General features: G+C 37.0%; 2 protein-coding genes across 2 annotated transcripts; one reads left to right on the top strand and one right to left on the bottom strand.

Moving 5' to 3' along the window:
• Positions 1-458: 458 nt before the first annotated feature.
• On the top strand, positions 459-1483 carry LOC122023310 (transcription factor bHLH75-like). The gene is made up of 5 exons (XM_042581366.1): positions 459-629; positions 703-837; positions 927-977; positions 1121-1237; positions 1385-1483. Exons 1-5 carry the CDS (start codon positions 459-461, stop codon positions 1481-1483), a joined length of 573 nt encoding a protein of 190 aa, XP_042437300.1.
• A 1776-nt stretch (positions 1484-3259) lies between these two features.
• LOC122023797 (phosphopantetheine adenylyltransferase-like) lies at positions 3260-13408 on the bottom strand. The gene is made up of 6 exons (XM_042582147.1): positions 12445-13408; positions 12299-12370; positions 11736-11795; positions 3954-4048; positions 3775-3844; positions 3260-3671 (listed from the first exon to the last, which is right to left on the bottom strand). The coding sequence occupies exons 1-6, from the start codon at positions 12553-12555 to the stop codon at positions 3525-3527; spliced, it is 555 nt and encodes a 184-aa protein (XP_042438081.1). The 5' UTR covers positions 12556-13408; the 3' UTR covers positions 3260-3524.
• Positions 13409-15026: the final 1618 nt, after the last annotated feature.

Here is a 15026-nt window from a genome sequence, read left to right as displayed (position 1 = left end):
GACTATTAACCAAGTAAAACCGAACTCTGTTCTTATTTGGTTTACTTTATTCTGTTGCGATCTGATTCAGTTTTGCGAAAAAAAAAAGATTAGTTTTTAACACCCCCTTAACTCTTGCGATCTTACACAAGGATGGACAATTGCATTAATCAAGGCTGTTGAATCTTTTCAAAGCTTTGCTTCCTCATGGTGAAAGCAACAGTGTCTCTGATGATCGTTGCCTTCCTGTGCAAACGGGAAGGAGATGTCCCTTTCTCTCATTTAGTCCACCACACCTATCTCTTCTCACCTTCCTTGTCACTTAATTTGATCCATCTCCAATCGATAAGCATCCATCTCTCTATATATTATTGTAGTTAAACTCTCTCATCCTGTTCGGGAAATTTCAAGTTTGAAGAGCTCCAGAATTCCCGCGTCGAGGATTGAACATACCCACAAATATAAGAAATAATTAGGCCATGCAGTGCCTCCAGACTACTCCTTCCTCTAGCACTGAGAATAGCAAGAAGAAGAGAAAGAAGCAAGAGAGGGAAAGGGAAGCCATGGCTGAAAAGAAAGACAAGAGGGACTACATCCACGTACGAGCTCGCCGCGGCCAAGCCACTGACAGTCATAGCTTAGCTGAAAGAGTAAAGAATTGTTGCTCCACTTGCTCTTCTCTTTGCTTTTTAGCTACTCAGTGGGTGTGTTGATGGTGTGCAGATTAGGAGGGAGAAGATTGACGAGAGGATGAACTGTTTGCAAGGCTTGGTGCCCGGTTGCAACGAGATCATGGGAAAAGCCAGCGTGCCCGATGAGATCATAAACTATGTGCGGTCTCTCCAAAACCCAATCGAGGTGTGTGTTTTCCCCAGATTTCAGTAAGCTGGATTGTGGGCAGAATTAATGAGTTTTGTTCTTGTGTTTTCTTAGTTCTGTCACTGAAGCTGGTTGTTGTAGATCCTGGAATGCACTGCACTTGCAGTGAAGTGCTAGAGGTAATTTAATTCTTGCACCTAACAAATCGGTCTGTTTAACCTCAGTGCTGAAACTTTTCATGTTTGATCGAGTGATGCTGTTAAATTCGTCCTGCAACTCCAGCAGCATAGCAGGAATTAGCCTTCCTGACATTAATGATCAGTTGGAGTTCTTGCAACCTGCTAGTGATTTCTCTGGTCTGCACATGTCCATGAATCCACAAATGACTTGGCTCCAAAACACCATCGGTACGGTGCCTATCCAGTTGCACTCCTCCAATGTAATTGCCTCTACACCATCAGTTAAAAACATAAATATGTAAATGGAGCTCTTTCCTAAAAGCTTAAGATTTTTGTTTCATATGCTGATATGAAACTTCATCTTCAATTTTCACTGTTATCCTTTTGTTGAACATGAAAAACCTCAGCTTCTTGGGTCATCTGCTTGGGATGAGACCAGTATCGGCTTCCCTGGCCTGGAATTCGACCTAGGGAAGGACTCAGAATTAGAGAAGGGGAAAAACTGAAAGTATTTTCAAATTTGGGATATCTGCACACTTGGATGGCTCATTTCACAACATCAACTGAAAGTCCTTTTGTATCAAGAATGCAGAATTCCATACAGAAGCTGCATGAAATATTTCTTCTGTCGTCTTCCTGTTTTGTGTCTCTTTAATGTTCTTGCAGACAGTTATCTACATAATCTTCTTTAATGTTCTTGCCAAAGAACAAGTGTGTGATAGTACACCCATTAGGAGAGGAATTTATGAAGGCAATTTATTACATGGAAGAGTAAATCATTAAAAAGAGAATGAACTCAAAAGAGAACTAGACAAAAATAATCCTGCTTTCACTACCGATAAACTATCCAAACAAAACAATATTTTTCCAGACAAGAACCTTCATCTAGCCTAAGAGTCTCGATCAAGATGCTTACTTATGATCGTTTGTTCATCCTACATCTTTTGTCTTGTTGAAAAACTAACCTTGGTTCATATAGATGATGTAGAAATTTGTTGATATGGCTTGTTGACTAATCCTGAAGTGTGGTCACTTCTTTGAGTAATTTGTTTAACCAATGGTTGCAATTGAGATCGCATGATTGTCCACTCTTCTCTTCATGCACTGTTGAGGAAGAGCCTGCAGTCCATCCAACTCAAAAGTTACATAAATTTGTTCACCTATGTATGCAATTCCAATGGTTTGAACTAGTATGCATGGCTTGTCTCAGTAGAGGAAGAGCAGACTACTTGCGGTGCAATGACACCCCAGTTGGTCGAGTTTGATTAGAGTATTTTAATTTGGTACTTTGATGTAGTTGACAAGAATTTAAATTAGGTTTATTTTGTATTTTCCTATATGTGCATTGAGTGTGCAAAGAGGTTGGCTTGTTGCACATGTATCTTAGCAAGCTCATACATGGGAGATTAGTGTTGGTACAAGGATACCCTAAGTGGTCAAGTTTGACTAGGAGCTTGGCAAATTGTACATACAACTTGGAAAGCTCTTGACTTGATGAGGGTTGAGTTGTCATGACTCATGGCAAATTGTATTTGACATGGCCGAGTTGGATGGATGCAGGGATGGAACCAGAAATTTTATATCGAGAGGGCGAAATGTATGTGTTTATGTTGAGGGGAGGTGACCATGTCGTTGTCTCCCATTCACCTCTCTTTCATCCCCTATTCTTATACCTCATACACTTCTTATACTTAAAAATTCAAAAGGGGCAGCTGCCGCCATCGCCCCACCCCCTCTTTGGCTCCGTCCCTGGATGGATGTGCTCAATGACTTACAAGTCTAGACAGAGTGCACTCAGAGGTGATTGACAAATGATGGAGTGGAGCAAGCTAGGGGAGCTTGGTCAATCAATGGCATTTCCCACTCAACTAGGCGTTTTCTCAAATTAGTTGTTGGAGTCAATTAGAACTTGATCTAGTTGAATTAAATGTCTGTGCACTTAATTAGATAGGTTTTCGTCGATGACAAACTAGTTATTGGTAGATAAGATTGTTATCTTAACTAGCAAACTTGGCACAAATTATATTCATTTGACTTGACATTTGAGTAATCGAGAGGAAAAGTGTTTTTAGTCCATTGGCAAACTAACTAGTCATTAGTATTAAATGTTACTATCTTAGCTATTGGGAGTCAGCTGAAATTAGATCCAATTGACTCCATGTTTGAGCAGTCAACTTGTTGAATTTTTCTATCAACTTGCAGATTCTTTTGTGGAGAATTGAACCAATTATGTACCTTACCAAACTGAACATAGTGGACAATCCATGAACTAGTGATTGCAGTAAGAACAAAAATGAATTCGACTGTTTTATTGTTGCGTCGCTTTGAATTTTAGTTTCCAATGATGTGAAGCAACAGGATGTGTTGCATTAACTGTAAATTGTTAGATGCAAAGCCACATCCAACAATTGCCCTTGTTTAATTTTAGCTTGTATTTATCATGCAGCCAAGAGGCATTAAGCCTTTGAGTACAATCTTAATTTATAATATCTGACTCTCATTATTAAAAGCACCAGTCGGGCATAACCTGATTTGAGTATCAAACTTCTAATCGCTTGGAGCCAGAGGATCTGCCTCCGAGCCACCGTCAAGCTGCTGATTTTTTAAGGCTTCTGCAGCCTCAATTTTTCGGAGTGTTGAAGAACTAATTTTGATTCCCGTAGACTCCTCAGGCAATATATCTACTACTTCGATCTGCATTTGAAGATCAATGGATATAGCCATTGGAATGTCAAAGAACTCGCTTATGGGTGGTGACCCACTTCATAATCACAGAAATACGTCGATGTGCATATACCTTTAATTGTGATAACCCTCTCTCTGCCCTTTTCCTGTTAACAGCAATTCCCCCAGGCAATGTCTCCTTGCTTTTGACAAATTCAAATAATTTATGTGAGGTTTTCCACCATGCTTTAATTTAATTTATCCTTTCTTGACTACTAGATTGCACTCCAAAACAAATGGAGAGTAAAATACCTCACGACTATAGCCTCCAATTGTTCATCCCTGATAGATGGACCATAAGGATCTGTGATTGGCTCCACTTCAACAGTCAACTCAGGTTTCATGGACTACAAAAGAATCAGAGATGAGAAACAGAAAACTATAAAGTAAAACGGCAAAAGAAAAAACAGATTAAAGAAGCATTTCATTAACATTTTGCATGTAAGCAAAACTAATTACATTCTGATGTAACATTTTCTCATTGATTTTTTCAGATAGAATTATGTTCTAATTTCTAAGAATCTAAACATATACAAACAAACTTAACACAACAGAAAGGAAATGTTGGAATGAAGTAGAAATCTCTTTTATTAACAATGCAAATTTTATTATAAGTGACAAGGATAGATAAAAAAATTTTGTTTATTTTCTTGTATGTTCCTATACTTAAGCATCCTATGCATTCATTTCAATTTTTGAAATGAATTTTGGATAGAATATTCTGGGTTCTGACTCAGTTTTCCTAAAAAGAAATAAAGAAGAAACCTTTTATTTTCTTTTACAATAAGGTAAAACAGGTCTAATATAGAACGGAGTTGGAGGAATATACTGGGAAACAGTTCAGCCGAACTATAGTATTACCGGTGGGATTCCGAGAAATTTATTTTAGTTGAGGTCAAACTACAAGTTAGGTTGGGGTCTTAGTTGGGTGAAACAATCCTGCCTAAATTGCTTCTTTAGAAGGAGAAAATTCTCGCTAGAAAGGCTAGAAAGGGGAATGAGGATTTGATTCTTCTCAGTATCAGTATCAGTATCAATATCCTGAAGTTGAGTTGTGGTAGTAAAAGACCCCCCTCCTTGGTTGCCCTAGGTTAGTATTTATAGGCCTCAAGATATGTGTTCACATTGTCTAATGCTCACGTCTCAATTTTAAATGTCTGGGATAGCCTCGGATCAATGTCGTGGCATACTTGCAAATAGTGCATCCTGTATGTTTACCCCACCCTCCTCGGCAAGGAAACTGACACGTGTTCTCCAACTAGTGGGTACCATGCGTCAACATTCAAAAATTAAGGTTATATTTAAGTGGACGCAAAGTCAAGAGGGCTGAGGAAAAATTACAAAATTACATGTAGACCTCCATCATAATATACATCTTTTGTGTCACCCAGCCACGTCCTGGTGAGACCAAATCAAATATCGTATGATGTTCTCAAATCCTCGACAAGTTAATGAGTTGACAGTATATCAACCTATTTCAATATGTACGGAAAGAGGAAAGGAGGTGCATCTGGCATTTGCACTTCAATAGAAGAAATTCCTCATCTAATGATAAAGTTTTCTAGTACTCACAGGCAGATGCAGTTTGGCAAGTTTACTATCAAGCAAGGTTGTAAAATTCGCTAGGCGCTAGTCAGGCGGCAGACCGGCACCTAGCGCCTAGCGCCTAGACCGCCTAGGCGGGGGGACTAGGCGCCACTAGGCGGATTCCTTGGTATCCCTTGTTTCATGTGGACTGTGGACAATGTCATATGCAAATCTAAATGTTGTCTTAAACAATTTCATAACAATGAAGATCTAACTATGTATGCTGAAATAAATACATACTTTCCAATATCAAAAAATGAAAAACTATAAAAGAAAACTAATAGTTTTGTGCAAAGGAAATATACTAGGCTCAGTAAATATGAGTAAAAGAAACAATTAAACAATAGAACATGCAGTAAGTTATCATAATCATATAATAAACAGTAGAACATTGAAAAATAGTAGTAATAGTTCAATTCAAGATTACAATGCATTGTGAACTAGTAACCAGTAACCACTAAGCAAAATATAATTGTTAAATAACATAAATCATGTCTTAACAAAATGAGTTCAAAATTACACAACTAATAATATCTCATAGACTCATATTTATTCTGCTTCTTCTTCTCCATAATTTTCAATAACTTGTTCTTCATCGGACACAAACTCAATATCATTATTGTGATCCTCGTCTCCTTATTCGGATTCAAAATCATCTTTATGAAGTTCTCTCACTCTAGAGCTTCTTCGGGGTTGTAGATTTTCATCTGCTCCACTTGCTTCATCAACCATTTGCCAAGTGAGCCCGGAACCTAGTTCAACTTCATCATCTTCCCCACCATCCACAATCCAACCTTGTGCATTTGAAGCATCTTTTGCAAGAAGGACATCGACATTTCTTTCTTTTTCTCTTTTTTGTTTGTTCAACAATCTAGCATTAAATTGGACAAATACTAGATTGTTCAACCTGTTGGCATCCAACCTATTTCTTTTCTTTGTGTGAATCTAAAAAAAACAGAGAAAGTAAATACTATAGTTAGTACCTGAATATAGAGTATAGACGTTAAAAATTATAACTAATTTACTTAAAGAGTAGACTGAAAGTTTAAAACTTACTCCTTCAAATGTACTCCAATTTCTTTCACACCCAGATGAACTTGTAGTTAATGAAAGTATCCTCAATGCCACCCTTAGCAAGTTAGGTGTGTGAGCACCGTATGTACTCCACCATGCACATGGATCAAATGTATCATCATTTTTTTCACATGCTTTTGCTGCCAATGTTTTTCCAAATAATTGTATCTTGTAGATCTAACTCATTGGCATGCAAAGTTTCCATGCATTCAAAAATCCCCATCGCGACCTCCTCATAAAGAGCAATCGAACTATCTTTGTAGTAAAAATAAGAATTCAACAAAAATGTAGTGGTATGCAATGATGTATCAAGTCTATCCTTCATTTTTAACTCAATAATGACTATGATAGGCTGATAATTTGATTCCACGTTATTCAGAGCCACCTTGATATCTTCTTTAGCTTGAAGAAGCTCCCCATATAGAAACCCCATCGATGGCTTTCTATCTCCATCTACCAATCGAAGAACTCTTACCAAAGGAACAAATATTTTCAAACAAAGTGTCACACCATTCCAAAAACTCATGCTCATCACTGTAGAGTAAGCCAATTTTCCTTTGTTTGTTTTTAACCATTTACATTTCTCCCACATATCACTTGTAAACATGGCCCTTAAACTAGCTTTTTTTTCAATCAAACTATGCAATGTGAGGAAATTTAATGCAAACCTGGTAACTCCTGGTCGAACTGTCTCTCTTCTTCGTGAAACTTCTCATCAATGATAAAGTCTTATGGTGAGCATAGATCAAAATGGTAAAAGTCTTGGATTGCTCAATCACCTTTTTATATCGTGGAAGTTTGCCAATACTTTCAAGCATGAGATTAATAGTGTGAGTTGCACATGAACTCTAAAAGATCCCGGGTCGTTTTTCTCTCATCAATTTAGCTGCAGCCATATTGTTGGTGGCATTGTCTGTAACAATCTGAACAATATTCTGAGCTCCTACTTGTTCAACACATTTGTCAACATACTCAAAAATAAGTTCATGTGCCTCCTCCGAAGACTCCTTAGACTCTAAAAATGTAGTACCCTCCTTACAATTAACACACAAATTTAAGATGCTTCTTCTTTTTCTATCACTCCATGCATCTGTCATGATCGAGCATCCATTCTTTGCCCATTCTTCTTCATGTTTCTTCAGCAATTGTTTTGTTCTTTTAACTTCGGCCTTCAATAGTGGCTCCCTAAGTTGATATTGAGTTGGAGGCTTGAATCCTGGTCCAAATTGACCCACTGCCTCCATTAGTTGCTTGAAGCTATCATTATCGACAGCATTGAAAGAGATTCCATTTTCATAAACTCATCTCCCAACATATTGTTGAACTTGTTGAGTTCTCTCTTTGAAAAGAGTCTCATTTATATTTTTTTGGCGAAGCACTTTACTTCCATTGGAGCCTGCATTTTCTGGAGCAATTGCCGATGCATATCTATCCATGAGGCCAAGTGGAAGAAGTTTTTTTAACACTATCTATCCCTTCAATTTCAAGACCTTCTTCTTCATCTACGAAAATAGTCACCTCTGCTCTACAACTTTGTTCTTCCATTATTTTGTTCTTCTTTCTGTTCCTCCCTTCTAAAATAGCCTGTTTGCACTTATTTTTGTCTTCTTGAGATTATTTTCGACAACCAGATACATTTCCAAGTATATTTCCAATGTGCTCCTTTATCCTATACACTCCTCTTGACATTGCTTTTCCACGTAACTTACATTTAGGCTGCGTTTGGTAGCCTGTAATCTACCTTGTAATGTAATCCAGATTACATTACAAGGTCGATTATTTTATTTGATTTGATTTAAAACTTGTAATGTAATGTAATCTGGATTACAAAAGGTAGTGAAGATTTGTAATCTGGATTACAAAGCAAATGCTATGTAATCCGATTACATTACGAAGTCATTATTTCACCAAAGTTTAAATGCCGAATATACCCCTAGTCTGTTGTTGACCGCCGCCCTCCACCGGTCACCGACCTTCGTAGCCGGCCGCCGGTCGCCGTCGCCGGCCGCCGCCGCGGCCGTCGGTCGCCGGTCGCCGGCCGCCGTCGCCGGCCGCCGCCGCGGCCGTCGGTCGCTGGTCGCCGCCGACAATTGTCCACCACCGCCGCTGCCAATTGCCAGTTGTCGATCGCCCTGGCGGTGACCCTGCGGCGCCATCTCGCCTCCGCCGACCCGGCGCGTCGCCCGGCCGCCGTCTCCTGAGGGCACCGGCGGCATCAGGATCCTGCGATCCGGCCACGCGGGTAGAGGTCACAGGATATTTTTGTCATTTTATAATAATATGAATTACATTCCTTATAAAAAATAATGGACACCAAACAAAATAATGTAATCACCTTTGTAATCAAAGATTACATACATTACATTACCAAACGTAGTAATGTAATCAAGATTACATTACATTACATTACAAATTTGATTACATTACAAGCTAGATTACATTACACCCAACCAAATGTAGCCTTAATTTTGTCGAGGTTCTTAGGATCAATCAATATCCCAAACTCTCATCCGATGTCATTTGACTTTCTTCTAAGAATTCCAGATTCGGGTTGGATGACAGATGCTATCAAAGATGGATTGTTTGCCATTGATAACAAATAATCTGAAGGAAAAAAAATTATATATAACAACTAACAAGACATAATATGATAATAAAATTTAATTATATCATACAAATATACAATACAAAATAATAAAAATATGAAATATAACATTAAGTCATTAACAAGTCTGAGAATATTTTTTTATATATCTTAATCTAATTAATAAAGTTTATTAGATATTTGTTTAAATAAATTTAATTTAAAATATATTTTTTATATTATTAAATCCGTTATATACTTATATAATATTTATTAGAATTTTTAAAATTTTAACATAATTTTAATAATTAATATTTATAAATCCGATTAATATACATTTATAATATATAAAATTTATAAATATGATTTATATAAATTAATAATACTTATTAAAAATTTTAAAATTTTAATATAATTTTAATATGTATAAATCCGATTAATATAAATTTATAATATATAAAATTTATAATTTATAAATAATTAAATATGATTTATTAATTTATTAATATGTATTATATGTTTTTAAATTTTAAATATTTTTATATTTTTAAATCTGATAAAGTGATAAATGATAATATTTATTATAATTTTTTAAATCTGTTAATATATAAATTGATATTTAATATTATTTATTTAAATAAATTAAATATATTATTTATATATTTAAATATGATTATATAAATTAATAATGGTTATTAGAATTTTATATATTTAAATTTGTTTTATATAAATTAATAATATTTATTATAAAAAAGATAAATTTTAAATATATTTAATTATGATCTTAATTTTATTAGGCTTTATGAACTCAACCCTATTATTAAAATTATCCCCGTTAGGAGTTAGGAATTGTTTTAATTTATTAAATCTAAAAAAAAAATTTAAAAAAAAAACGCGTCTCTGTCGCGAGTCTCGCAACTCGCGCGACGGCGCAGACGCCACAGGCCGCCACCGGCGGCTCGCGGGAGGGCTCCGGCGCTGCCGGAACCAGAAGCATCGCAACTCTACCGGCGTTGCTCGAAGCAACGCCGGACTTCGCCGGACGCGTACGGCGCGTCCGGCGATGCTTCAGGCAGCGTTTGACACCTGCGATGCGTCCGGTGTTGCCGCGACGAAGATTTGAGAAACAAAAAAACATAAATGAACAGAAAAATAAAAACTTACCGGAAGCAACGCGAGGAAGACGAAGAGTCGGCGAAGAGTCGAGGCGATGAAACAAACTAACGCCTGGCAAATACCTAAAAAACGGGTTTAACATGCCTTAAAAAGCTAGGCCCGCCTAGGCGGCCCAGCCGCCTAGGGCTTCCGCCTCGCTGGTTTCCGGCGCGGCATCCTGCCGCACAGCGCCTAGGCGGCCGCCTAGGGCACAATTTCGAACATTGCTATCAAGTACTAATTTCTAAAACTGAAATTGAAGAGCAAGAATTGACAGATGCTAAGATATCCCAGTCAAGACAAAGCAAGAAAAGAAACAAATTATGGGAATCAAGTTCCACATAGTTAAATACTAAAATAATATTTCACAAAGATTGCAGGCTACTAGTCACATTCCAGTTAAGTTTAAGGGAAAATGTAGAAAGATAGTAAAACGTAAAGAATTGCTACATCGCTGGAAATCCTGCTGGATACTGGTAAAAGCTAGGTTAAACTGAATCGACAGACCAGCAAACTTAAAGAAGAAAATTTATGCATACATCATAGTATATTATAAATGAGGTACTTTGCATAACAAGACAACGTTTGATAGGTTTGAAATAATGTGAAACAATGTATAATTTGTCATATCACATATCTGAGTGAGATTTTACAAAGTAGTGATCCTAAAAATTGAAACCAATCAAGTAAACTAGACACGAAATCTACATACGACTAAGTAGGTGGAAAGGTCCACTACAATGGAATTAGGGCTCCATTCTGTTTGAATTTGACATTACAATGATGCTAGTCACTTTTAAACTCAGCACTATGATTTGTCACAGCAAATGTAACTATGATTAACTACCGTAGCAATTTATTTCCTATAAATATTATCAAAGAAGTGAAAGTCACGACACAATTATATCTTGATGGTACTCCATCTATTTGTACAAGTACAACACTGTACATGGTGGCCGGTGGGAAAATTCCGTAGGACCAGGCCGGTCACCCCAGGGCTAGTTAATGAGACTAACTGGGTTTATCATAAGTACAACACTCTACTTGTCTCCTCGGGATGGGCAGTTGGCTAGTGCATGAGGTGTTGCCATCATGAGGTCTGGGGTCAATTCCTGGCTAGTAGCCCGGTTCCTGCCTCCCCCATGTACTGGTCACTGCTCGGACTAGTAATCATCCGTAATTTACCTCTCTTCACATAACCTAGAGGCAGACTGTACAGGTGCCTAGGTGAACGTTATCACCTTTTGCCACCACAAGTACGACACTCTATGTAAAACAAAATTTTCAATAGTATTTGCATTGACTGTAATAGATAATCTTGCTGAAAAGTTAAAGTGGAATGTGAATCCAAAAATGTTTTCTCTGCTAAAATCGTCAGTTATTTTATTACTAAAATTAAACTACGAGATTGGGAAAGAACAGAAAAAAGATGTTGAATTGCCCAAATAAACGAGCTAGTAACAAGTAAATATATGAAACTTCAAGTCTTCAATCAGAGTAATACTAATTATTTTGAAGCTTGTGGTTATTTCTCTTTGCAATTCGGTGGCTCAGAGTCATGCATAAATAAACAAGATTCATCTGGAAATTGATATATCTTTCAATGGATTACCTTAATGTAGATCTTCTCTTACCTTAATGTAGTTCTTCACACCTTGCATGCGCTTCTCAATAGGTTCTATTAAGTAAGCATACTGTAATTAAGAGCAAAGAAAATTTTAGACATAATGATCAACAAAAAATTGCAATTGATGAAATTGTTAAAATTAATTTGCAGAAACACTATGCAGTGAGCAATAGCCTAACTTAATAGAAGACTCTTAAGGGCATCATTGCAAAACATAGTTCAACTAGACTTAGTAGATTGCTTCTATATATAACATTCATTGTGGCAAAAAATTGCTTTACTCAATCTCAGAGCAAGCAATTAGTATTTTTTGTGTGATCTAAGTGGGAGAGCCCTACCAAAAATCTTTCATCAATGGAACACAAACTTTATCAAATAATGCTTACCGAAGACAAAGATTAAAGATTACTTTATCTTAAAGCTTAGGGTATTTTTCTAATTTGATTTTCTTAATTGATTGCGCTAAAAAAAGGAAAGAAAGAATAGTTGAACACATTTCAAGTTCATCTCCAAGCAGCCAATTTATGACAGCAAAGCCAAGAAAAGCTAGAAAGAAGAGAAATAAGAGACCTCTTTTTTGCTCAACATAGGTCCATCACAAACCCCAACCACAATCCTATCTCTGGCTAGATCTGCTGATGCCTGCAAAAAGTAAGCCAGTGAAGAAAGTTCAATTAGGCACAAGGGAAAATGAGAAGGAGGCAAAGGGAACTGACCTTGAGGAACAAATGATGGCCTTGGTGAAGCCTATCAAATGTGCCACCAACCACAACAGACTTGTAAGAATTGGGAGGAGATGGAGAGGGAATCAGGCCACTTGACAACATTTATTACGCCTTATTAAAGCTAGGGCAACGAGCGTCGCGCCTCGGATCAGGACGACGAGAACTCGTCGGCGATGAATCGGGAGCTAGGGCAGAGGGAAAGTGTCTCTGCTCGGCGATCGGAGGGGAAACTGGGAGGCTCCGTCGGTGTGAGGTGAGCGACGCCGGCGAGCTCGACCTCGTCTCGTCGCCGCGATCACGACTTGGCAGGGAGATGGCGTCGTCACAGCGGATCGGCTGCTGGAAATCAAGGAGAAGAGATGAGGGATCGGGAGAGGAGCTCGGCCGGCGGTGGCTCGAGCGTCGCCGGCGCTTGGGAAGGGACGGAAGAGAAAGAGAAGGTGAGAAGAGGGGAGAAGAATCGGGTTCGGTGAAGATGAAGATGAGGGGAAGAAGAAGAAGTGTCGGGCACGGGTTCGGCGACGGGAGAAGTAAAAGAAAAAGCAAAGGAAAACAAAAATAAAATTTTTCCTTGCTCAATGGAATAACTTCAACGGGCTTTTCCGCGGCCCACTAATGGTATGTTTGGGAGGAGATGAGAGAAGGGGAAGGAAAGAGAAATAAGGGGAAGAGATACTTTAAACCTCATTTGGAAAGGAGTGAGAAAAGGGAAGGAAAGATAAGGAAGGATAAGTTTTAACCTTCGTTACCCATGAAAGAGAGATTTTTTTACACCCCGAATTGGAGTGTAAGGAAGGGGAAGGGAAAACAAAAGATTTTTTATTCCAATTTTATCCCTGTTCTTAATAGTTTAAGAAATATTTCAATTTCTAATTTTACTATATCGTCGGAGTTCAATTTCCTCGTCTTCTTCACAGCTCGTTTGCTGCCATTAGAGAAGGGGATCCGACACGTCTTCTAACTGAATTGAAGGGAAAAATTATTTTTGTCGTCAAAATTTAAAAAGATATCTATTATTTTTTAATTTTTTCATCAAAATTTAATAAGTTTTTAAAAAATAGAAATTCTCATTATCAGCATTATCTTTCAAATTTTTTTATTTAAAATTTTTAAAATCATTATTTTCATTATGTCTCATTACTTGATTATCGATGATTCATTATTTTATTATGAATAGTATTAAAAAATTAATTTTTTATTAAAAAAATAGCTAATTTAAATGATAATATAAAAAATTAATTTTATTATTAAAAATATCTAATTTATATTTATAAAATAAATATTAATACTATGAAAATTTTCTAATTTAAAAAGTAAGGATATTTTTATAACTTTATCTATTTAACATTCATTCCCCTTCCTTTCCTCCCAAACAAAAGCAACACATGTTATGTTAATGAACCTTCCCTCCCTTCCAAATAAGGAGAAGTTAAATACATTACTTTCCCTCACTTTCCCTTCCTTTTCCTTCCTTCCCCTTTCGTTAATGAACCTTCCCTCACTCCATCCAAACAGAGGGTAAGTGATCCCATAACCTACAACATAGGTCTCCGAAAAATTCTCAGAAAATTTCTAAAAATTCCGTTAAGATTCTATCTCTATTTAATTTTATTATTTAATTAATATTTGAAGGACCGTATTTTACCAAAGAATTGTTCAGACTAAACTTTTAATTGTTGGCTCAAAACAACTATCGTGATACTTCAATTAACTAGGGCATTTTCCACTCAACTAGGCGTTTTCTCAAATTAGTTGTTGGAGTCTATTAGAACTTGATCTAGTTGAATTAAATGTCTGTGCACTTAATTAGATAGGTTTTCGTCGATGACAAACTAGTTATTGGTAGATAAGATTGTTATCTTAAACAACAAACTTGGCTCAAATTAGATTCATTTGACTTGACATTTGAGTAATCGAGAAGAAAAGTTTTTCAGTCTATTGGCAAACTATGTTACTATCTTAGCTATTGGGAGTCAACTGAAATTGGATCCAATTGACTCCTGTTTGAGCAGTCAACTTGTTGAAATTTTCTAACAACTTGCAGATTCTTTTGTGGAGAATTGCACCAATTATGCCTGTTCCATACATACATGGCTTGTATATATGCCTTTAGCAAATTGAACATCGTGGGCAATCCATGAACTAGTGACTGCAGTAAGAATAAAAATGAATTCAACTGTTTTATTGTTGAGTTGCTTTGAATTTTAGTTTCCAATGGTGTGAAGCAACAGGATGTGTTGCATTAACTGTAAATTGTTAGATGCAAAGACAAATCCAACAATCGCACTTGTTTAATTTTAGCTTGTATTTATCATGCAGCCAAGAGGCATTAAGCCTTTGATTACAATCTTAATTTCTAATATCTGACTCTGATTATTAAAAGCACCCGTCGAGCGTGGCATGTTTTGAGTATCAAACTTCTAATGGCTTAGAGCCAGAGGATCTGCCTCCGAGTCACCATCAAGGTTCTAAAATTCGTTAGGCGCTAGTCGGGTGGCGAACCAGCGCCTAGCGCTTAGGCCGCCTAGGCGGGGACTAGGCGACGTTAGGCGGATTCCTCGGTATTCCTTGTT

This window comes from Zingiber officinale, chromosome 9B (assembly GCF_018446385.1).
Source record: "Zingiber officinale cultivar Zhangliang chromosome 9B, Zo_v1.1, whole genome shotgun sequence".
Taxonomy (NCBI): domain Eukaryota; kingdom Viridiplantae; phylum Streptophyta; class Magnoliopsida; order Zingiberales; family Zingiberaceae; genus Zingiber; species Zingiber officinale.
This window is presented reverse-complemented; position numbering and strand designations above follow the sequence as displayed.